At 43.2% G+C, this 25,439-nt stretch overlaps 1 protein-coding gene across 1 annotated transcript in view; it reads right to left on the bottom strand.

Moving 5' to 3' along the window:
- Positions 1 to 314: 314 nt before the first annotated feature.
- LOC126455015 (lachesin-like) overlaps positions 315 to 25,439 on the bottom strand; it is a 1,274,520-nt gene continuing 1,249,395 nt past the window's right edge. Inside the window, exons 9-10 of the mRNA XM_050091143.1 lie at positions 14,819 to 14,920; positions 315 to 676 (exon numbers count right to left, since the gene is read on the bottom strand). Coding sequence (XP_049947100.1) covers positions 543 to 676; positions 14,819 to 14,920 — 236 coding nt within the window. The 3' untranslated portion in view covers positions 315 to 542. The remainder of the gene's footprint in view (positions 677 to 14,818; positions 14,921 to 25,439) is intronic.

Genomic DNA, 25,439 nt, shown 5'->3' on the forward strand with positions numbered 1-25,439 from the left:
GTATTTGTACCAGGTACCAACCGAATTCGTTGTCTTGAATACCACAGCAGTTGTCTCAGAAGCTCACTACTTTGTACTTTGACTCCAGGGTCCGTTTCTTCAAATTATGGGCGAGGCAGATCTGATTTGTTATACAGCAAAGTTTTAGTACAGATTAATTAAATTACATACTTTGTTACATAATTGCTATTATAGATTCAATAATGATCTCCAAACTTTACTAATGGATTAATATTGTGTTTTGACAGACATAAATGTACATGGAATATTTACACATTACGGTTTACATGTCATTCTGTAGCATTTTTAGACTGTCCCTGGCTTATTTCCTTTCGTGAATCTATTAATTCACTCATAAAACTGCTGCAGCAAAAACATTCTTTCTTTTTTTATCTGTAGAAGCACATTTAACTAGTTAAATATTGCCACACTACAGACAGGAACTTGAGTCATTATTGGTTGTTGCATTTTAAATTTCGAGAAGTCAGTGGCGCTGCAAGAAGCGTCGTCCAGTGGCAGCCCCTCGGCCGGCGAATATTTCCTCACTGCCACCTGGCGGCAGCTGCCAGCACTATCAGCCAGTGCAGCAGCAGCCCCACCGACGGAGGAGAGTGGCGGGTTGCCGCGCTGCGGACGGCAGGGGCGCTGCGGAGTCGGAGGTCCGCCGCCGCACTCTCTGTGGAAGGCACAGCTCGTAAACAACTCTTTCGTTAACAGAAAAGCAGCAAACATAGTCACCAATTTTACACCATTCGTCCGACTATGAAATAGAATCTACAAAAACAAACATAACTGAACTAAGACGGTAGTCATGGATCCACTGAGGTTTTCTGTTATTTAAACCAATTTCTCCATTGCATGTTCTAGTTTCTCTGTGGAATCTGTATTGTTATGCGAGTTCTGCAATGTTACTGCGAGTGCTGGTCAGATGCCCCTGTTGGCGCATGTTTGGTACTTTTACGGCCTCAATTTGGCATCACTAGCATGAGCCCTGATCACCTGATGCACAGACATTGTTTTGTTTACAACCTCAAAAATACATTTGAAGATGGCGAGTCCGCTTGAATCGTCCACATTAGTTGAACAACGTTCTGTTGTTCGTTTTTTATTTGCTGAAGGCGAGAAACCAGTGAATATATACTGTAGAATGTCTAAAGTTTATCGTGGAGGTTGTATGAATCATGCACATTTTTAGAAGTGGGTAGAGCTGTTCAAGAATGGTCACGACTCAGTGACTGACGAACACCGTTCTGGCCGACCAGTTGCAGTTTCGACTCCCTCACTTGAAACTCGAATTTACGACGTTATTCGTACCAACTGCCGTGTGACTGTGGAAATGACAGTTGATAAGGTTCAAGTTAGTACTGGTACAGTTCATAACATTACTTGTAACAAGCTGATGCACGCTACACAGGGAAACAAGGTTGAGAGTGTGTACAGAGCTAAAGGAGCGTTATGAAAGAGAAGGTGAGCACTTCCTCAACAAAATTTTAACTTGTGATGAAACTTGGGTTCACTATTATTGGTAAGAATCAAAAAGACAAAACATGGAGTGGAGGCACACCAACTCACCTCTCAAGAAAAAACTCAAAACCCCTGTATCAGCAGGAAAATAATGTTGACGGTGTTCGGGGATACTGAAGGTCCAGTTTTTTGTGATTATCTCGAAGAGCAGGGTACAATGAACAGCCAATACTACTCGGATTTTCTTTTACACAAGGTGAAGCTAACCGCGAGGGAGAGACGTCGTGGATCTCAGAGGAGAGGTATGATTTTCCAGCAAGACAACGAACGTCCACTTATTGCTCAGCTGACCCGTGAAACCATCGTCAAAATGGGCTGAGAAGTATTGCCTCATCCCCCCTGCAGTCCTGATTTAGCGCCTAGTGATTTCCATTTGTTTGGTGCACTGAACGAGGCATTACGTGGAAAGAGGTTCCAGAACAACGAGGACCTGAAAATGTTTGTGGGAAATTGGTTCAGATACCAAGATAAAGAGTTATTTGCAGCCGGAATAAAAAAGATTGTATCCCGTTGGAACAAGTGAATAAATGTTCAAGTGTATTATGTTGAAAAGTAGAAAAAGTTTTGTAAAAATAAACGCTTCTTTCTCCAGACCAATTTGTCTCTTTAATTACTGAATGACACTCGTATTAGCATGTATTCGATTACATGTACGTAGCACTCGATGTAATTGCAACAGTAATTCTATTTTTACTTACAGCAACTACATTCGTAGGATACGTTTTACCTTGAGGTCAAATATCCTTGTGTTGGAGTTGGCTAGTTTTGACGAATAAAACATTTTCTTGAAATAACAGAGCTCCTAAGCAGAATCACGACTTATTTAAATAGATGTTTTATAGTTATGCACAAAAAACAAGGAAAACAGCTGAAAGGGAGACCAAAATAATTATTCAAAAGAAACGAACAATAGATGAAATGTTCTGTCAAGGCACACACACATTGTGGGGATTAGGTTCTTCATTGTCAACACGTAAACTGACCTGGTTGCATTGGTCATATATGGCAGCTGTAACACCCAACAACTGCATATGCAATGCTCTTCGTAGTGTCTCTACTCATGAATCTCCCAAACTGCTCTCACTGAGGTGTTTCGAAGACATTTTAGTCTTCTTTGCTACTTAGTATTTTAACGAATTATTTGGCCAGCTTCGAATTGGAGCCATTGTTTAGAGAAAGTTTTTGCTTGAATTTAAAATAGTGACGTACTTGTTTCGTAGATCATTTAAGTGTTCAAGTAATCATTTATACGGATTGTCTTAATAATGTGGGACGAGTCATTGTGCATCCTATTAATGTATTTCACATTGGTACAAGATCACTTGCATCTGCATGGAACAGTGTACACATAAGTAAATAATACTTTAACATGATCGGATCAAGACCCTAGAACGAATCTTTCAGGCTTCAGCGGAGTGTACGACATTATGAAACATTTTTAAAGGAGAAGGAGAGAGATGTCTTGAGTCGTACTTGCATAACGAAAGTATGGAAAACCTAAGTCTGCATGGCGGGATGGGAACATGAAACCTGTTCTCTCAAATGCTAATCCACTTCCTGATCCACTACACCATCGTGCTTGGTTGTCACAATCGAATATTGCTAATGGCAGCGTGTAGTTGCCAGTCCAGTCTTTTACGGTGAAATGATATGTCAACGATCAAACGGCCATTAATTTATTTACGTAAGGCCTTCATTCGCACACTATGAGGTACCTCAGTGCTGGTAGGGCGACCGTAAGCAATATTGTTTCCAAAAAGAGAATCAGTCCGAACTCCATTGTTGTAGCTTTAGTTAAGTGAAAGCTGCATCTTGGTTCAGTGCCCCCTCCCCTCCCTCCAAACCTTTTATTAACCACTAAAAAACTCACAAATATAAAACAGCAAACACTTCGATCTCCTGGTCTAAAATTGCACTGATCAATCTGAAGTTGTACTTTAGAGGACAAGTGACAGATTTTGCTACAAAAGACGAAGTGTGCTTGACGGTTGCAAAAACTTAAAACATAGTTGTATCCGATGAACGTTTACCCAGATTGTGAATCAGTACTGTATTTTGTTGTGACATTGGCTTGAAACAGGTCCTTGAAATTAATACTGTCGACACCAATAGCTCCCGATCAGGAGAGAAAGAAAGGTGGTCTCAGCTTGATTCTACTAGCTTGCTTGTAGCAATGTTCCAATTGAATATCTGTATCTGGCTCTCGAATTCGCTCTCGTTTGTCATATGTAATCTACTTTCACATGAGCACATATGCTCCGAAAACTCATGGTATGCACTTCGTGTACTTCTGTCATTTTCCAGTTGTTTGTTCCAGTCGCGAATGGTGCGCAGTACGACTGCTACTAAGTTTCCGTTTGAGCTCTATTATCTTTTTCTTCTATGGTCTTTTCGTGAACGGTATGTTAGAGATGTTAGAGAAGCAATATGTTTCCAGAATGATTTCGTTTCGGAACCAGTCTCCTACGCTTAGGCTAAGCCACTTTCACGCAGTATCCTGTCTTCCAGTATGGATAGTCTCCCAACGTATGCAAGGTGGACTTCAGTGTAGTTGGAAAAGTACCAGAGAGGTTCTGAGGGAACTAAGACGTTTCACTATCCTACAAGGTTACGCTCCAGACAAATACCTTCAGAGGAGACTTCCCACCACTTACATTCACGTCAGATATTATTATGTTTTCGAAACGCTTCTCTTGCTATTGCCAGTGCGCATTTCATGTCCTCTCTACTTCGGCCGTCATCAGTTGTCTTGCTGTCCAAATACTCAAACTCGTCTACCACATTTAGTACTTGATTTTCTAATCTAATTCTATCATCAGCAAGTATCCTTGTTTTACAGTCGTTGACGCTCATCCTAAACCCTATTGTCAAGATACTATCCATTCTTTTAAATTGATCTTCAAGTACTAGTTTCGACTATTTATACCACCATCTGGCAAACTAAAAAGTTTAAAATGGTGTATGCGACATGTCAATTATTGTAAAATACGCTATTATCCACTTGCTACCACAGTACTAACAAGATTTGTAACATATTTTACAATAATGCCGTAGTGCTCTACATAATTTTAAAAATTACTTTTTATGAAATCATGACATAACTTGTCGAAACTAGTTGCGGTATACTAAAGATTTAAAGGTCTTTTTTGTAAACCATACAAAAGCAGCTGATGTAGAAGTGTCGCAAGGTGTCCCGGAGTGATACAGTTGGTATGACTGACCGAGCTGTCATTTGAGTGATCATTTCCTCAAGTAAGCTATAAAAGCGTTCCTTTTCTAACTACATCAATGCGCTCCTAGCTTACATCTCTGGCCCTCTCTTTCCCTTGTCCTCAGACCAAAACACAACTACCCGTACTTCCAGCTTCCAATGGATCATGAGGCAATAGCTGTTTCTACACCTTTAAGTGGCAGGATGACACTCTTAGCTGTTTTCATAGTCTCATTTTTACTATAATCGTATTCGGTGTCACATTATATCATCTTCAGGACCCTCTATGATACCAGATGACCGTATGGATACCGGGTAATGATCATCATACATATGATAGAGAATATGAGAGTCCACTTTCATTACACTTCGGCTTGCTAATGCTTACGAGTAGGACGTAGTTTACTTCATCTCCGTCACGGCGCTACGAGTATTGGAAGTTAGATATTTTCGAGAGATTTTGATCTTTGTGAGTGTCTTCCCTTCGCTGAATTCGTCTTTTTGCTATTTTAAGTGTGCTGTTCGTAGCGGCATTGTCCATTTCTTTGGTTCCCATGGCGTCCAGGTCTATTCACGTAAAAGTATAATGAGGTTCTTTTACTTTTTATTTACTTATTTATTTCTGATAAGTCGACGCGTCATGAGCAGCGTTGTTCTCTCGAAATCCACTACTGCTTATTGGTAGATACTTTTGGTTTTACGTCGGGTCAAGTACACACACCATATTTGGACACCGTGATTTATGTTTTCTTTGTTAAATCTTTGAATTCCGTTACAAGTCGAAAAATTACACATTTGATACAGTCTTCCTTGCGATCACTGATGTTGCATTCGCGAATGTTCGTGTTTTCTACCTGTCTCCTGAGAAAGATAATGTTTACCGTTTGCTTAGGAAAAGAACATTCGCCTTGAACGATGGTACATCCAGTATAAAGCTTCAGTGTTATAACGGGATTAGTTCCGTAGAAATTCAGATGAAACAAAATATCTCGTCTCATTTACAAGTCTGTTGTATATACACTTCACAAAAAATGGGTAGGTGAGGACGTGCGTTTTGCGTAATGAGAGTTGTCAGCTTGGTACCAGTTGTCCGAGAAGGGCTTTTGTTTTTCGATCTTCCCTTGAACAGCAGCGTAAATTCACGGTGGTGACGACGGAAGATGGGTTTGTTGACTGCCCTTTACGCGGATGCTCAAGTGATCCAAAATAAGAGGTGCCGTACACACCCTGCCGTGCCCCCACCTACTCCTCCCCCGCACCTCGTGCTTCTGCTGATTCTCTAAATGGTAGATACGAACGATTGAGCCGATAGTTGGGATGGAGCGCTCTAGTGTTTCTTCCATTTCCGCGGATGTTTCCTTTGAATCTCTTCAGAGGTCGGAACACTTTGTGTCGATTCCCTCGGCGCCTGTTTTGGATGTTCAGTGTGTTGAGTTACAACAACCCCCTCCTCTCATCCCCCCCCCCCCCTGCCCCAAACACTACCTCTCTGTTTCCTCGCTCTAGCCCTTCCGATGACGGATCTGTCTCCTTGCTCTTAGAGAAGCCGGACTCGGGGATAATTTCGCATGATTTGTCTCCCGAGATGCCCGGTCTGCTATGTGACTGTCTTGTCGACGTGTGACGGTCGCTGTCGCTGGGGGTTCCTCCTGTGCAGACAGCTTCCGATTCAGGACCGGCAATGATTCACTTGGATGTGGTGGACGATCTTCCCACTTTGCCGGCAGCGAACGGTACCTTGCCACAAGGTAGGCAAAAACAACGAATCCAGTCGGATCTTGCTGTTGGGGAAGAAACAGAAGCCTAAAGTTTCAGCAGAGTGCTGCACTAGCCCCCCATCCCTCAGATTCGTCGATGGATGCGGCTATAGAATATGACAGTCGAGGGTGGAATAAGTTGTGTTTTTTTCTTTCCGTTTTCACCCGTTCTTATTCTGATTGGTGAGACATGCTTGCACCTCTATTACTCTTAATTTTAACAGAACTAAATTTACGTCAGTTTATTTATGATTCTTCTGCTGATATTGTACGTTTACAAGTTTTATTCACCAGTTTTGCGCCTCTAGTTTTGAGACTCTTCTTCATGTAGCACCTGAATGTGCGATGGATATTGCCCTTTATCTTTCGTGAGGGAATCCCCATTGTCAATATTGAATTAACTGAATGTGGTACGGGGATAGGTTGTGCATCTGACCTCACGTAGGCTGTGTTATATGCCCTGTCTGGTCCGGGTAGTGCAATGGCGAATTCGTGGCATCTTTTGCGCATAGTCCTTGGTGTCTCACGTTTGTTGACGATTTTCATTGTGTTTTACGTCCTAGTGATCAATCTCCACATTACAATTTTTGCCGTGAATTGGTTCATACGATGATTTTTCTTGACGTGTGAGCACACAAACATCCCACCTTGATCAAATATACGCTTCTACCGCCACGTGTTGTAGCCGTGATAGGATTGTGGCGGTTGGCTGTACCCACGTTTCCTTTTCTGACCGCTGTGCTCTGTTGGTTACTGCGTACTCTGAATGGCAACCTGCGAAACTGTCTCGTCCACAGTGGATGCTGCATGTCTCCAAGCTCATGGATAGCGCGCTTGATGATGTAGTTGGCGCCCTGTGGAAGCGTTTCCTCCTCTCCACTGTGCGTTATTCTTTGCTGTTGGACTGATGAACAGATTAAGCGAAGCTGATGCTACGTCAGTCCTTATTATCATACTGTGCTGCTCCAGCTTTAGGAGAACTTACGAATTTTGTTACTCTCTCTTGCGTGAATTCTATGAACGAGCGGGTGACGCCCCTCTGCGGATCCAAGACGTTCTCCGAAAGTCAAAAATGCTGCAGCTCAATTGCAACAGATGGAGGTTTTATAGGTCTAATCTATACCCCAGTCTCTTATTTAAGGCGAATTGACATCATTTTATAACCTACTTCGCCATCAGTCGCGATATCGTCGCTATTTATTACACTACTGGCCATTAAAATTGCTACACCAAGAAGAAATGCAGATGATAAACGGGTATTCAATGCACAAATATACTAGAACTGACATGTGATCACATTTTCACGCAATTTGGGTGCATAGATGCTGAGAAACCAGTATCCAGAACAACCACCTCTGGCCGTAATAACGGCCTTGATACACCTGGGCATTGAGTCAAACAGAGCGTGGATGGCGTGTACAGGTACAGCTGCCCATGCAGCTTCAGCACGATACCACAGTTCATCAAGAGTAGTGACTGGCGTATTGTGACGAGCCAGTCGCTCGGCCACCATGGACCAGATGTTTTCAATTGGTGAGAGATCTGGAGAATGTGCTGGCCAGGGCAGCAGTCGAACATTTTCTGCATCCAGAAAGGCCCGTACAGGACCTGCAACATGCGGTCGGGCATTAGACTGCTGAAATGCAGAGTTCCGCAGGGATCGAATGAAGGGTAGAGCCACGGGTCATAACACATCTGAAATGTAACGTCCACTGTTCAAAGTGCCATCAGTGCGAACAAGAGGTGACCGAGACGTGTAACCAATGGCACCCCATACTATCACGTCCGGTGATACGCCAGTATGGCGATGACGAATACACGCTTCCGATGTGCGTTCACCGCGATGTGCCAAACACGGATGCGACCATCGTGATGCTGTAAACAGAACCTGGATTCATCCGAAAAAATGACGTTTTGCCATTCGTGCACCCAGGTTCGTCGTTGAGTACACCATCGCAGGCGCTCCTGTCTGTGATGCAGTGTCAAGGGTAACCGCAGCCATGGTCTCCGAGCTGATAGTCCATGCTGCCGTAAACGGTCGTCGAACTGTTCGTGCAGATGGTTGATGTCTTGCAAACATCCCCATCTGTTGACTCAGGGAGCGAGACGTGGCTGCACGATCCGTTACAGCCGTGCGGATAAGATGCCTGTCATCTCGACTGCTAGTGATACGAGGCCGTTGGGATCCAGCACGGCGTTCGGTATTACCCACCTGAACCCACCGATTCCATATTCTGCTAACAGTCATTCGATATCGACCAACGCGAGCAGCAATGACGCGATACGATAAACCGCAATCGCGATAGGCTACACTCCGACCTTTATCAAAGTCGGAAACTTGATAGTACGCATTTCTCCTCCTTACACCAGGCATCACAACAACGTTTCACCAGGCAACGCCGGTCAGCTGCTGTTTGTGTATGAGAAATCGGTTGGAAACTTTCCTCATGTCAGCACGTTGTAGGTGTCGCCACCGGCGCCAACCTTGTGTGAATGCTCTGAGAAGCTAATCATTTGCGTATCACAGCATCTTCTTCCCGTCGGTAAACTTTCGCGTCTGTAGCACGTAATCTCCGTGGTGTAGCAATTTTAATGGCCAGTAGTGTACGTCTCTCACAGATACTGCAGTCCACCAACTGACTGAGCAAGGTGATATTGTTGGCGCTTTCGACTAATACTACGATTAACTATAGGCGGTGGAAAACAACGCGAGAGCCTTTCCCGATGATGCTCAGTGATGCTTATTGGTAGGAACACGCCTGCTGAAAATGCCTGCCTTTCAGGCAGATGAGGTGCTTACTCTTACTGCTGCTTCTCCATCCCTTAGATCACCTGGCCGGCATGCCCTCCCTAAGGAGTTTTATGTTCACTTTCGGCCCCTCTGGTATGCGGTGTTTGCCGAAACGTTAAACTAGTTTATGCAGAGGAGAACTGTGCTCGCAGATTTTAAGTTGGGTAAAATAGTATTAATACCGAACTAGTTTCACCATGTCACTGTGGATTCTTTTCATCCTCTCACTTTGCTTGGTTGTGATTATAAAATAGTTTAGAGGATAATCGATAGCAGATTTTCTCTGCTGGGGAAAGTGATTGGGGAGCATCAGAGTAGAGTTGCCTTCCTGGGCGCCCGATTTTGACTCCAATAGAGGAGTACTAGTACGTGATTTCGGCTACTGTTCACGGTGCCCTTGCTTTTCTGGATTTTAACAAGGCATTTGACCATGTTTCTCATACTTCTTCTGCCCGTGTGTTGGAGATAATCGGTTTCACCCTTGAGGCCAGTTATTTCCCATGTGTTCCGCGGCAACGTGCCGAAAATACTTGTTAATGCTCAACCGGCGCGGCCGATAGTGTTCAAGCGGAGTGTGGACCCTTTCTGGTGCGACGCTGACGGTTTGGGCGTATGCCGACAATGAGGTTGTTGGTTGTTCTTCGCCTTACTGAAGAGTGCCCATTGTTTAATTCGGAGCTAGAGACAACATTCTGCGTAGTAGCGTAATCCAGACACACTACAAAGTGCCGCGGAATAACATTGTAGACTTGGCGGTACCAGCAGATATGGTGCTTCGAGTATGAAATCCCGGGGAGACGGCCTCGCGCTGAACCCACTTGTGCGGGCGCGGCGCGTCAATCGGCTTCTTCGGCGGCCGCCATTATAAGAGACAGATGGCGCGGCCGCCCATTGACAGGCCGTCCGTCACGTCATAACGAACAGGCGCCGTCCCTCACGGCTGGGAATTAGCGCCGGCCACGCCTTCCCTCGTCGCCGACTCGGCGCTGCCGCCCCCAGGTCGATGACATTTCGGTTTTTACTCCATTCGTTAGCCGACCGCTGCGATGCCAAATGGAGCGATCGCTTCCATAAATATCAACACTTGGCGCCGTGTATGTGCGACATGTTGGTGGCCTAATGGATGCGGCCCGGCGTCAATGGCAGAGACGTGCAACATAAACCTATTGTTCCGCGCTCCTGTTCTTTGTTTTGGCAGGTCGAAACTACATGCCGATGTTAAACCGACTGCGTGAGCATTTGTAAAGTGCTTTATTGCTTGTAAAATCAGAGCTTGATGTATGCGCCTTCCTTTGTGGACCTCCGAACGAGGTCGCGCTGCTCTGCTGACGGTTAGGCAGTGGCCGAACGCAACAGCTGCTGCTTCCTGGGGTGTTGGCGGCCGCATGCACTCACCAGCTGTATCCCACTACATTCTTATGGAATGAGAAAACTTTCATCTATTTATGTGATAGATGGAAATTGTTACAACAAAAAGAGTTTACAGATTAACAATCCGTACATCTACGTCTACATTCCACAAGCTAACATCTAACGTTAAATCTAAATAAGCGCAGCCATGATGTTGTTCCTTCGGGTTAAAGTATTCATTTGTAACAAACGATCAGTATTACTCTATTATATTATAAGGTTAGAGAGTACAGACAAAATCTGAACAAAAAAAATTATTTTATCTCTTATGATGTAGGCCAAAATGTGTATAGTATTGCAACTTCCTTTATAAATTACAAACCCAAAATATATGTCTCACGAAAACTGATAGTCATTGTTCTGCTGCCATAATTAAAAGTACTTTGCTTTACTGACGTATCCTATATGCTACACAAAAAAGGATATCTCTAGACAAACTTCCAAAGAATAAAATGAATTCCTTGTTGCGGTCAGAAAAAAAACGATGTATGAGACCAAGAAAAGATTCATTCGGACAATTATTCAAAGTACAGGGCTGGACAAAAATATGTAAACACCGCCATAAATGCATGCTTGAACACAAATGCAGAAGCTAACCAGGCCTGAATGTTATACTGCAGAATTTGACCACGAACAGCAGTTGTGCAAAATTCTCAATAAGTTGCAAGTGTCAATCGTGGTCAGAACAGTGTTATGTGTAGCTAAGAGTGCATTATGTCGGAGCTAAGTGACATCTAAAGTGGGAAAATAGTTGGTGCTCGTGAGGTGGATGCTTCCGTAACCAAGGCAGTCGAGGTATTTGGTGTTTCAAGCGGCATCATCTCGAAGATATACACTGAAGCACCAAAGAAAGCGGTATAGACTTGAGTATACAAATACAGAGATATCAAAACAGGCAGAATACGGCACTGCGGTCGGCAACGCCTATATAAGACAACAAGTGTCTGGCGCAGTTGTTAGATCGGTTACTGCTGCTACAATGGCAGGTTGTCAAGATTAAAGTTGGTTTGCACGTGGTGTTATGGCCGGCACACGAGCGATGGGACACAGCATCTCTGAGGTAGCGATGAAGTAAGGGTTCTCCCGTACGACCATTTCAGAAGTGTACGGTGAACATCAGGAATCCGATAAAACATCAGATCCGCGACATCGCTGCAGCGGGAAAAAGATCCTGCAGGAAGGACACCGCCAGCCGTTGTGGCCGAGCTGTTCTAGGCGCTTCAGTTTGGAACCGCGCGACAGTTACGGTCGCAGGTTCGAATCCTGCCACGAGCATGGATGTGTGTGATATCCTTAGGTTAGTTAGGTTTAAGTACTAAGTTCTAGGGGACTGATGACCTCAGATGTTAAGTCCCATAGTGCTCAGAGCCAGTTGAACCAGTTAAAAAAAAAAACAGCAGCACCAACAACGGCTGAAGAGAATTGTTCAACGTGACAGAAGTGCAACGCTTCCGCAAATTGCTGCTAGGTCATCAACAAGTGTCAGCGTGCGAACCATTCAACGAAACATCATCGATATCGGCTTTCGGAGCCGAAGGTCCATTCCTGTACCCTTCATGATTCCACGACACAAAGCTTTACGCCTCGCCTGGGCCCGTCAACACCGCCATTGGTCTATTGAAAACTGGAAACATTTTGCCTACTCGGATGAGTCTCGTTTCAAATTGTATCGAGCGGATGGACATGTATAGGTATGGGGACCACCTCATGAAACCACGGACCCTGCATGTCAGGAGAGGACTGTTCAAGCTGGTGGAGGTTCTGTAATGGCGTGGGGCATGTGCAGTTGGAGTGATATGTGATCCCTGATACGTCTACATACGACTCTGACAGGTGACACGTGTTTAAGCATCCATTGTGATCACATGCGTCCATTCATGTTTATTGTGCATTCCGACGAACTTGGGAAATTCCAGCAGGACAGCGCGACACCCCACATGCCCAGAATTGCTACACAGTTTCTGAGTTTAAACACTCACGCTGGCCACCAAATTCCCCAGGCATGAACATTATTGAGCATATATGGGATACCTTATAACTTGCTGTTCAGAAGAGATCTCCACAACCTCGTACTCGAACGGATTTATGGACAGCCCTGCAGGATTCGAGGTGCCATTTCCCTCCAGCACTACTTCAGACATTAGTCGAGTCCTTGCCACGTCGTGTGCAAGTACTTCTAGGTGCTCGCGGGGCCCTACACTATATTACGCTCTTCAGTGTATATCGCATACTTCGAAAGCGAAAAAACGTCATCTGCTAAACTACAACTGGGACGAAAGTTTGTATGTTGAGTGATAGTGACGGTCACTGAAGAGCATAGTGACGAAAAATAAGACGAGGACAACTGGAATAGTCACTTCAGAACTGAACCTCGCTTTCATGAACCCTGTCAACATCGGAACAACACGAAGTGAGCTGCATAAGCAGGGAATCGCGAGGTGAGCTGTTATTTCAAAACCACTCACCAGTGATGCAAATGCCGAATCCGTAAAACCTGGACTATGGAGCAATGCAAGATAGTAAATTGATTGGGTAAGTCTTGTTGCACACTGTTTCCACCTTCTGGCCGAGTTTACTTCCCAGGAATGAGACATTGCGGGGATTTGGTGATTATTTGGACAGCCATATCGTGCTATTCCATGGGCCGCATGGTTACACAGCAAGGTCGCCTTACTGCCAAGGACTATGGAACTATTTTTGCTGATCAGGTCCATTCTATGGTACACTGACTGTTCCTCAATAGTGATGCTGTGTTCACTATTTTACAGGAATTACCTGTATTTACCCATTCCCAGAGGACTGCAAGCTGTTTTGAATGCCAACGGTTTTCCTACAGCGTATTAGTCATGGTAGTGTGTTGTGTTTTTGGTGTTTCCATGTTTTTATCCACCTCTTGCATTTTACTCAATGGAGCAAAAACACCAGCAAAGTAATTGATGAAGATTAACCGACGCTGAAACTGCTTTATGAGGACATGCAATCAAATACTGAGACGAAAAGGATAACGAAGTGTGCAACTGTTGAATGAAGAATTAGGACAGTGTAAGCTGAAACTTTACGAAGACTTTTATTTACACAGCCATGTGAGGACAAGGTGAAAAATTGTAATCCAAGTCGATATGGGACAGGCAGCCTACTAAAAGGAGGAATGAGTCCAACTGAGGATTGAACAAACTAGTGATGTTAATTATGGCAAAACACCGATGTTTGAAAATTGGTTGCGAGAAATGGTCAGTATGGGTGTATCAAAGAGGGGAAGAAATTTATTCTTGTTGAAAGCGTGCGACATTAGAAACAATGCTATCAGTTTCAGCTGCATAACATTTTCACATGTGCATTTACATCATACGTCTGTTTGTGCACACACAAATAAATTCTATAATTCGTCACTAACAAGTGATGACAAGTAAACCACGAAACTTCATGTACCAGTAAATTCATTTCTACTCAACTACTGTTTATTAATGACAGTTAAAGTACAATGTTATTGACTTCGGAATACTAAAGTTCCATACTAATTTGGAATTTTGTGGTAAGATCATGTGGGACCAAACTGCTGAGGTCATCGGTCCCTAAGCTTTCACATTACTTAATCGAACACACACCCATACCCGAGGGAGGACTCGAACCTCCGACGGGGGGAGCCGCACTCACCGTGACAAGACTCCCAAGACCACGCGGCTACCCCGCTGGGCTGTTCCATTCTAAGATGCCATCTGTTCTGCAAGCTCACATTTTCATTGACGAAAAAGGAAAACTTCCTTGACATTCGCGAGGTAAGCTGAACAAATACAAATCTTGAGTGTTCATGTCAAATGTTTCGAAGCTTAAAAACGAAATCAGATAGTAAGGAGTCAAGTATGTAGCCTCAGCTTATTTCTGGCTGTAGACAGAAAAGAAAAGCCAGAACACCCGAATGCGGTCGCCTGTGAAAGTGAGTCCTATCGCTCCCGAATAAGAGTCCAGTAGCGCAACCGGTCTGCCAATTCACTTGAAAAATGAGGGAAGACGCTCTAGTTCCCGTGTAACTTGTTGAAATCCTCGAACCGCGAGAGTATCGGCTCGTAATGTTTCAAATTTACGTAAATGAGATGATGTTGACGTTTAGAAGAAGTGTTAGCCTACCTTGTGGAGGATGGCGCACCATCACGTCGTTGGCCCTGGGATCGTTCTCGCCAATCTCCGCTGCCGGTCTGTAGCTCTGCGCGGGAGGCACCTCACGGCGCTCTGTCAACATAAACAACAGTCACTGAATTAAAGGGAGTGAAACTCGCACACCAAGCCATGGAAACAACATAGTTCTTTCAACTGTGAAAGGTCTGCAGAAAAAAGCTTCAGATACATTAAATAATTAGTACACTGTGAAACTGAAGTCAGTCACAGGACCTAAACGTGTCGAGTTAAACGAACAGGCGTCTTCCCGTATGTGTACAAGTATGCTACTTACAAGCTGCAAGAAATGCCTCGTGCAATAGGCAGTGACTTAAGAAGCGTCAAAGATCCTGAAATGTAATTTTCATATGCAGCTAACTTTACTGTGGAGTTCTCACCAAACACTTCCTCTATGATTAGGTTAAGACAAACGAAAAAAAAACCACTAATATCGGTACGATGTTCACTCCAACTTACGTAATTCACTAGGCGGGAACGGTGTCCTCGAAAATTCTATAGGCTGTTGACAGGTCGTCTGTACACGTAAATTTATTTGAAATGTTCTAGTACGGTTATATCACTTAGTGCCGTGTATTCAGGCCTCTCCCATTTTTTATTGATGAGTGTGGAAAATACGGCACTCCTAAACGGCTAATCCAAAATTGGATTTGTTATCTTATATTTAGCAATGTTCCAATTATATTTGAATGTCAAGTTGCAGGAGGTAAGTTAATATCATCCTACGAAAGTGGAGTATATTGTTACATTACTGGAAAACATGGTATCACAGAAAAGCACTTGCTACTAAAATTGTTATAAATTAGCTTAAAATGATATTAGTAGTTCAGTAACAAAAAACGTGGCGGATATGTATAAGTCAGAATTTTAGTAACGAAGAATACGTATATCGCAATGGCGTAACTAAGGTTGTGCCATTCCAGTCTGCATTATGTAAGCACAGTGTATCCATGAAAAGTTATGCTTCTTGAATCTGACAACACAAAGGTAAGTCGATACATCTAGACTTGTATTTAGCTATTAATTGACCACAATATTTCTGCACTTGGGAGTGAAGGCACTTCGGTCGGCTTATCGTGTGTCTGTGTCGTGCTATTTCGCGAGGACACGCTGAACCTCTTGACAGTATATCCACAACTGTCTTGAAGTCATCCACAGTGCGATGCGCTTTCCTTAGTCCCATTGCTCTTGTTTACGGTAACGTCACTACATCTTTCTAATAGAGGCCACTGGGGGCCTAGTGCAACAATATCGTGGTCGGGTAGTAAAGGCAATCTGCGCAGTGATCTAAAATGTAAACTTTTCTTAATCGTTGACAGTATAACCCGCTGAACAAGGCGGAACTACCGGAAACCACATAAAGTCTCCGATACTCTTGTTCCGTACATTATGACCAAAAAACTGATGGCTGTGCAGGCTGCACGTAATGATTTCGAGGGCAGCAGGCAGCTTGCGAGCCGCTGTTTGGAGGCCACAGTTCTTGATGGTCAGTAGACGAACCAGCTACTGTTCCTACTGTTGGCAAGGGTACCAACTCATTTTTGCAGAACAATGTATGTCTCTGCAAATTACGCTCGTACCAGACGAGCAATAAATATCTGAATGACTATCACGTTTTTCAGTGACTTTTAGTGTCCTTTCTTTTACGTATCAGGTTTCTGAAAGGTATGATGCAAACCACCACGGCTCCCTCTTTCCCCATCTGTGCCAAACTCTTCGTCTGAGAGTTCCACTTACACTCTAAACACCTATCAAACACACGTTGTACTCTAAGGCATAGGTTATCGCAAGCAATATATGTAGCACGGCAGGCAGAATATGACAAAACAGAAAATCTCTGACTACAATCTGCATTACGATCCTAAACAGGAATTGTGCACGAACATTAAGTTTCTTACATCTTGTATCGTCGTTATCCCGGTCGTTAGACAAGGAGCACCAGCTGTGGTAGACGGTAATGTAGGACGGTACAAATCGCACTGTACTGCCTACTTTAAATCGCTGCACGAAAGATAAAATCGCTGATACTGAAACAAGTGACCGTGGGATAGAAAAACAGCTGAAATCGCTGGACCTGACGGGATAAGAAATCGATTCTATACTAAGTAAGCGGAAGAGCTTGCCCCTCGTCTATCATCGGTGTATCGTGGCCTTGTGGGAGCCTAGTGTTCCCCACGATTGGAAAAAAGCGAAGATCATTCCCAGTTTCAAGAAAGGTCGTCGAAAAGACGCATAAAAGCAAGAGTGTGTAGCTCTGACGTCGATCAGTTGTAAAATTTTGGAAAATGTGTTATGCTTTCACATTCTGACGATCGTATGAAACATAACTCGCTCTTTTCGTCCATGAGACCGACAAAGCAGTATATAGAGGCGGCCAGGTAGATGCCGTGTTCCTTGACTTTGATACAGTTCAGTACTGCGGTCTAATGAACAAAATACGATCTTACGGAATAACAGATCAACTGTGTGTCTGGGTTGAAGATCTTCTAGGAAACAGAATATAGTATGTCATATTGAACGAAGAGAAGTCTTCCAACAGAAAAGTAGTGTCGGGCCGGCGCCGGAGGAGTATTATATTCAATGTTCGTGCGAAACTCCTGCTTAGGACTAGAATGTAGATTTTAGTTAGAAATTTTCTGTAATTTGTTATATTTTGTCTGCTATGCTACATATACTAATTTTGACAACCTATGCCTTAGAGCCAATGTGTATTTGATAGGGGTTTAGAAGACTCTTGACAAAAAAAGCAGAAGTGGTGGTTAGCACTACTTCAGAATTTCTAAAAGAATTCGGGGAAGTAACAACCAAATAGATTTTCAGTTTGTAGAATCTACGAAACTGCAGACATAATACTGTCCTTTAGGAAGAATGCCATGCGCCATAATATCAGAGGCTGATAAATATGAGAAGTATCGCATAATCCACAACTCATGCAACAAAGAAGCTGACAATAATAACATACAGAAGAATGGAAAATAAAATTGACGATCTTTTACATAACGACCATTTTGGCTTGAACAAAGGCAAAAGAATAAAAGGCATAAAGAACCCGTTAAGGCTATTCTGATACTGTGCTTGATAATGGAGAAAATGAAAATCGATATACGGGTATCTTAATTGGGGTTGTCGTTCTAGGAAAACTGTCAGACAAAGCTAAATGACACATTATGTTTGAAATAGAGAACGGGTATAAGCTATAGCAAAATATGGAGAATATACAACATTTACAAGAAGCGGGATGATGAAATACGAAAGGAACAATGATAGAGAAGCTCTCTGATTAACAAGTGCTAAGGCAAGTATGCTACCTTTCTCACATACTGTTCAACCTGTTACAACGAAGAAGTTACGGCGGAAATGAAGATAGATTAGGGACTACGATGAAAATTCATGGTGAAAGAAGTTAGAGTACTATCCTCTGTGAAAGTGAGGATCTGTTGAATGGGATGAACAGCCCAATGTGCGCATAATATGAATTAATAGTAGAGCAAAAGTGTAATGATGCCCAGAGTAAATGAGATTAGCGAGAAACAACGAAATCGGAGAGCAAGCAACATACGTAGTTAAGGGGCTCTGTTACCGGGGAATCAAAATAACGCATGACAGAAGAAACAAGGAGGATATAAGTAGAACACTAGAATAAGAAATGAGAGTATTTGTCTTTCTAGGAAATCTACTAACATTAAATATAGGCCTTCATCTGAGCGCTGCGTTGTACAGAAATAAATCATAGACTTGAGAAACCGAGAGAAAAGAATCGAAGCGTTTGATACGCGTTGTTACAGAAGGACGCTGAAAATTAAGGCAACTCATAACAAATGAAGTTCTCCGAAGAATCGGTGAGAAGCGAACGTGTGAAAAACACTGGCTAGAAGAAGGATTAGGGGACGACGTAGACTGGACTATACCATGAAGTAAGTGAGAACATAGAGTATAAGGGCTACTCTGGGACGAAGTGGTTGCACAGGAGAGGAAAGAGGAAGCCGTGGCGATTCGCATCATACCTTACAGAAGCCTGCAACAAACAAAACAGAAGTGGTAGACACCGATACTTCTGAATTTTTAAAATAATTCGGAGAAGTGACAACCAAACAGTTACTTTAGGGTGTATGAAACTGCACACATAATACTTTCGGAAGAATATCTTGGCCCATAATATCAGAGGCAGATGTATAACTGACCCACTAGATAATATCGGAAGTTAATATGTTGAAAAATACGCCTCAGTTGCGAAAATTTTCTAGTCTTTACCCAGGTTTCGGCCGGAATAATCTAGCCTTCTTCGGAAGCATAAAAATTGCTATAACATGCCAGAGTAAAACACAGTCAACATTAAAAATTAAAACCTATAGTACCGTCGTACCATGTCGAACCAACGTAGTTACCGCTGCCAACCGACCGCGTGGTAAAGAGATGCCGGGGCTGGACTTCAGTTAAGTAGTTTTAATTCGACATGGTACCACGGTAGTATAGGTTTTAATTTTTAGTGTTGACTGTGCCTTACTCTGGCAAGTTATAGCAATTTTTATGCTTCTGAAGGAGGCTAGATTATTGTAGCCGAAACCTGGGTAAAGACAAGAAAATTTTCGCAACTAAGGCGGATTTTTCAATATATTAGTCTATCACAGTTACTGACGGGGCTGCAATGTCTAAAAATTCTTAAATATCGAAAGTTCCCTAAGTCTCTTCGTAAGTGGTGATGTTGCATACAGAGAAGTCCCGACGGTTGAAAATAAAGAAAATGCAAGAAGAGGTGCAGTGGACTGATGCATGATACGGCGAGTGGCAGCTGACCCTCAACATAAATGTAACGTATTGCGATTACATAGATAGAAAGATCCGTCGTTGTACCACTAGACGATTTCAGAACAATCACTAGAAGCAGATACTTCCCTAAAATATCTACATATTGAGCGATCTGATTTCGAATGATCACGCAAAATTAATTGCGGTTAAGGCAGATGTCAGACTGAGATTAATTGCAAGAATCCTTGGGAAATTTAGTCCGTTAACAAAGAAAGTAGTTTACAAAACACTCGTTCTACCAATAATTATAGGACTGTCAGCGGAAATATAGAAGATTCAAGGAAGAGTAGCTTCTTTCGTTATATGTTCATTTAGCAAGCATCAAAGCGCGACGAAAATGATCAAACAACTCCAGTGGGTGGCAGAGAGGCGTTCTGCGTCACGGGATGGTTTACAGTTAAAGTTCGGAGAGCGTACTTCCTAGAAGAGTCGAAAAATATTTTACTCCCTCCAACATATATCTCGCGAAAAGGTCATATAAAATTATAGATATTCGAGCCCACACTAAGGTTTAGCGGAAATCTTTCTTTCCGTGAACCATTACCGACCAGAACAAAATAGTGGGGAAGTGACATCGGTATACAACATAACTTCGGAGTGTAGGTGTAGATGTGGATTTATGTATATGTCGTGATTTTGCTAGATAAACAATCTAGGCGCTCGGCTGATTAGATGTTGCACAAGTCGAGAGGAGGATCTGAATTTCATCACTGCGAAATATGACCCAGTACTTTGACCGCGGCACCATATCGCCAGCAGCACGCAGAACCAATCGTTTGTAGCTGAATGTCATTCTTGGTTACTCTCTACCAAATATACGGTTGTGAGACTTTGATACAATACGTAAGTGACTTAGTAAATGGAAGGATTACCGTTAATATTCGTAGGGAACGAAATATAGTCGAACGTGTGAGAGACTCCGGGAGCAGGCGATTTTTCTTTCTTTGTTTGTTTGCTTATTTGTTTGTATTGCACATAATTAGAATCGCACATCGTTCAGTATAGCCCAATTTATATTTCATATCTTTGCAAAATATTCATTGCATTTTATAAGTAATAGAAATTACTTGGTTACGTAGCATTAACGTTTTTGTGTAATCAAAGAAATTATTTTTGATGGAAGTAACTTACATGAACAAATATTTTTAAAAATCTATGTAATTATTGTTGTTATTTTGTACTCAATATAACTCTTTTCATCATGCCCAAAGGCGAGAGTTTCATGTTGTTATTGAATATTATGAAAGTTGTTTATGAATAATACACTGAAGAACCAAAGAAACCAGTACACCTGTCTAGTATTGTGTAGGGCCCCCGCGAGCATGCAGAGGAACAGCAACACCACATGGCATGGACTCGACTAATGTCTAAGTAGTGCTGGAGGGAACTGACACAATGAATCCTGCAGGCTGTCCATAGATCCGTAAGAGTACGAGGAAGTGGAGATCTGTTCTTAACAGCACGTTGCATCCCAGATATGCTCAATAATGTTCATGTCTGGGGAGTTTGGTGTCCAGCGAAAGTCTTTAAATTCAGGCAAGTATTCCTGGAATGATTCTGTTGCAATTCTGAGCGTGTGGAGTGTCGTATTGCTCTGTTGGAATTGCCCACGTCCGTTGGAAATGATGAGGTGCAGGTGACCACACAGGATGCTTACGTACGTGTCACCTGTCAGACTCGTATCTAGACGTATCAGGGGTCCCAAATCACTCCAACTGCACACACCCCACACCATTACAGATCCTAAATTGAACAGTCTCCTGCACACATGCAGGGTCCATGGGTTCATGAGATTTTTTCCATCCCCACATGTCCATTTGCTCGATACAATTTGAGACGAGTCTTGTCCGACCAGGCAACATGTTTCCAGTCGTCAACAGTCCAATGTCCGTATTGACGAGCCCAGGCGAGGCGTAAAGGTTTGTGTCGTGCAGTCATCGACGGTACACGAGTGGCCCATCGGCTCCGAAAGCCCATATCGACAATGTTTTGTCAATTGGTTCCCACACTAACGCACCGACCACTGCAATCTGCAGAAATTTGCGGAAGGGTTGCACTTCTGTCACGTTGAACGATTCTCTTCAGTCGTAGTTGCTCCCATTCTTGCAGGGTCTTTTTCCGGTCGCAGTGGTGTCGGAGATTTGCTGTTTTACAGTATTATTGAGGTTAACGGTATACTCATGAAATGGTCGTATGTAAAATTCTCGCCTCATCGCTACCTCGGAGATGTTGTGTCCCACCGCTAGTGCGCCGACTAAAACACGATGGGTTAAAATATTTTTTATGTTATTGATTAATATTAATTAATTTACTATTTTGACAGATTAAAGTGTTGAATTTAGAATTCATTTATGCAGATTTTTTCTTGATAACCTATCATCATAGCAGCTGTAACCGGTCTAACAACTGTGCCAGACACTTGTCTTATATAGGCGCAGCGCCGTATTCTGCCTGTTTACATATATTTGAACATGCATGCCTATGTTAGTTTCTTTGGCGCTTCAGTGTAAACAGAAGTTTTATATTCCGTCGACCAAGTATGGAAGCGATGTTCGCCTTTTCTTACCTTTCTTCAGAAAATCACTTCTTCTAGAGCTATGAAATAAATCTGTGTCCTTTTTTTTAATTTTTACTACCGCATCCCTCCGTTTCACGTAACATAGTAAGAATTTTTGAGAAAAAATCTGAACTAAACATTGACAGTTCCAGTTTTGCTAATAATACGGCTTACTTTTAAGCAATAGACTGGAGGATAACTATGAAGAACAAAACTGTTTCGTAGGTTACGCTGCCGTCTATACATCTTTACTCCGTGGCGGTTCATCGTTTCCGACCTGTAGTCAAATTTAATAAGACAATGTGTGTGTGTGTGTGTGTGTGTGTGTGTGTGTGTGTGTGTGTGTGTGTGTGTGTGTGTGTGTTAGAGAGAGAGAGAGAGAGAGAGATGGAAAGAGAGAGAGTACGTGTGTGTAGTTTCACAGAAATACTACCACCTCGTGGGCTTACTTCCTATGAGTAAAGGGTGAACGGGGAAATTTTCTCATTATTTTAGCGTGAGAAGGGTATTGGGCGCTACGTTCTTTCACCCTCCTAAGCTATTGGTTTCTTTATTACATTTCATTTAATGTTAAATACTGTTAGAAGTGAGCCGGTCGCTGTGGCCGAGCGGTTCTAGGCACTTCAGTTTGGAACCACACTGCTGCTACGTTCGCAGGTTCGAATCCTGCATCGGGCATGGTTGTATGTGATGCCCCTATGTTATATTTAAGTAGCTCTACGTCTAGGGGACTATGACCTTAGATGTTGAGTACCATAGTGCTTAGAGCCATTTGAACCATTTCTTTCTCTTTTCTTTTTTTCTTTTTGTTACAGCTGACTTTAACTCTCTGTCGCACAATGTTGCAATACTTTTTCTCCTTTTTTGTTTATTAACTTACATTACTTTATGCCTTGCCACCTCTCAGGGGTGACAGACCTCACATCATAAAGATGCCTCGGAGTGGGGATTAGTGCTTCAATGGTTGAGAGCTGATTTTGAGTGGATTATACGAATGATTTCCTGATGGTCTCTATATGAAGTTCCTGATGGAGATTCCAGATCCTTGCCGGTATAGGTGCTCCAAGGATTAACTGTAGGCATCAGTTTGATAGGATTTGCAGCAGTATGAAATTGCTGCTACAGATAATGCACCAGGAGGAGTACCCATATAAGACTGACGGCAAGATCGTTGTTCGGTAGAGGTGTAGTATAGCACTCACTTTCGGATGTTGGCTGGACAGCAATGAACCAGTTGCATTTTCCCTGAACATAGTCCTTGAAGAGGGGTGTCCAGTTCAATATCACTCGCAAGTATTTCATCTGATTTGACAACGGGAGTGCGATGTTTTGCAGTGTGAGACGATCTTTGAGTTCGAGCTGACTGCGAGTAAAGGTAATGGTCTGCGGCTTCTCCGCATTCTGGGTAATTCGGTTGGCCGCTGATCACAACTGAACAGGTGTAAGCTGCTGTTGGAGGCCCCATACCACTGTATGGACTCTGCGGCTGCTGGTAATGATGACTCCATCGTTCGTGAATTGCACAAGAACGACTTGTGGAAGTAACGGCGTAAGACACTTATCGCATATGCAAGAAAAGCGAGGTAACGTCCGATAGATATACAACGCACTTAGCGTACAGGTAACGCAGTTACGAACTTAACCAATCAATGATGCTGTAAAGCTACCGTAGTCTACGCTTAGTTATGGCAGTTTTACAACTCCAGTCCTTCTCCCAATACATGAACAGTGCAAACTGTCGTTGTAGAATTTTGCACAAGAGAAATGACGGCGTAGTATCGAGTAACTGACAACGAGGGAGATACACAACAGTTTAGACATAGATTACATTAACGAGCTTCCGAAATGTCTTCCCGGCCCTCTCGCCGACCGTAAAAAAAGTGCCGTAAATAAAGCCGCGCAGCGCTCTTCTGTCCGTGCGATCGCGAGGGCCAGGCAGAGCGGGCTGCGCGGCCTGGACGGGTCGCTACTGCAGTTTACGGCAGCTTAAGAGCCCGTAACGCTGCCGCCCCACGTAAAGTTGCCGTATTAAAAAAACGTCCGGCTACCGGGCGCCAGGATGCGTATTTTCGCTGTTTCTGTAAAGCTGAAGTTAGTTTATCCTCATAAATTTCCAGCTGCAACTTGGACAGGACTATAGCGTCGCCATAAAAAATTGTACCGTTAGCGGCGGCAATGGAAATTACGTGCTCTGTTGCGCGTGCTGGAGTTCCCGAGCCGACAATCACTGAACGGCAGAGTTACACGATACGCGAGGTATTCGTGTTCACTCGCAAACTAATGTGTTCATCGGGACCACATGAAGGCGATTACAGCAGTACATTCACTGCAGAGTGAGTCAAGAAAATTACACTGCCGGAAGAAGAATTATAATACCCACTGAGTGTTTCCAAGTTTATACCAAATCAATACATACTGACTATCTTGCTTACGGCGAATGCCCGGATGGCTTCTTCGAACTTGTGCTCCGTCTCTAATACCCTTGTTGTCTATGGGACGTTAAATATCAGTCTACTCCTCCTCCTCTTCCGTGTGGACTGTCGACCTCTGCATCAAAACTCCGTAACCCACGTAATAGCGTGTGGTGAAGGGTACATCGTGTACCAGTAACTGGTACGCCTTTCCTGTTGCACTCGCAATTAGCGCGTGGGAAGAATGATCAGTAAAAACTTTCTAAACCCAAGATCGCATAAATATTTCTCTATTTACAACGACAGGTTTCGACAGAATTTGCGGTCATCATCAGATCTTCAGAAATTTTTGTTATTAAGCGTGTTCATTTTGAGTTGCAAGATAGTGGGTGAGACGAGAAGAGCCCTTAACTTGTCCACCTCGTTCGGCGAGAAACTGTTCCCTCAGTTTTTCTTCTGAGATTACAACAGAGAACAGGTTCGCGTAACTTCTAGAGCGGTGTGCAGTCAACAGTGCCTTGATCCTGGATTATTAACCATATGAGAATTATCACTCGAGAGATCCTAAAGCGGATATGAAAATCCGTGTTTAAATACACTTAAATTGTGTTATAGAAACTTCAGATCTCTATGAACTATACACGTGATTATCATGTCCATATCTTTGTTAGTTTCGATCCTGGAGCACCAAGATGAAAGGATCTTATGTGGATTATAGTCTGCAGCTCTGTTTCCACACTGCTTAACAGTCCAATAAGAACGTAACAATGTCCTCACCATTTCTTGAAATGACGTTTTTAGT

The sequence above is a fragment of the Schistocerca serialis genome, chromosome 1 (assembly GCF_023864345.2).
Source record: "Schistocerca serialis cubense isolate TAMUIC-IGC-003099 chromosome 1, iqSchSeri2.2, whole genome shotgun sequence".
In the NCBI taxonomy this organism is placed as follows: domain Eukaryota; kingdom Metazoa; phylum Arthropoda; class Insecta; order Orthoptera; family Acrididae; genus Schistocerca; species Schistocerca serialis.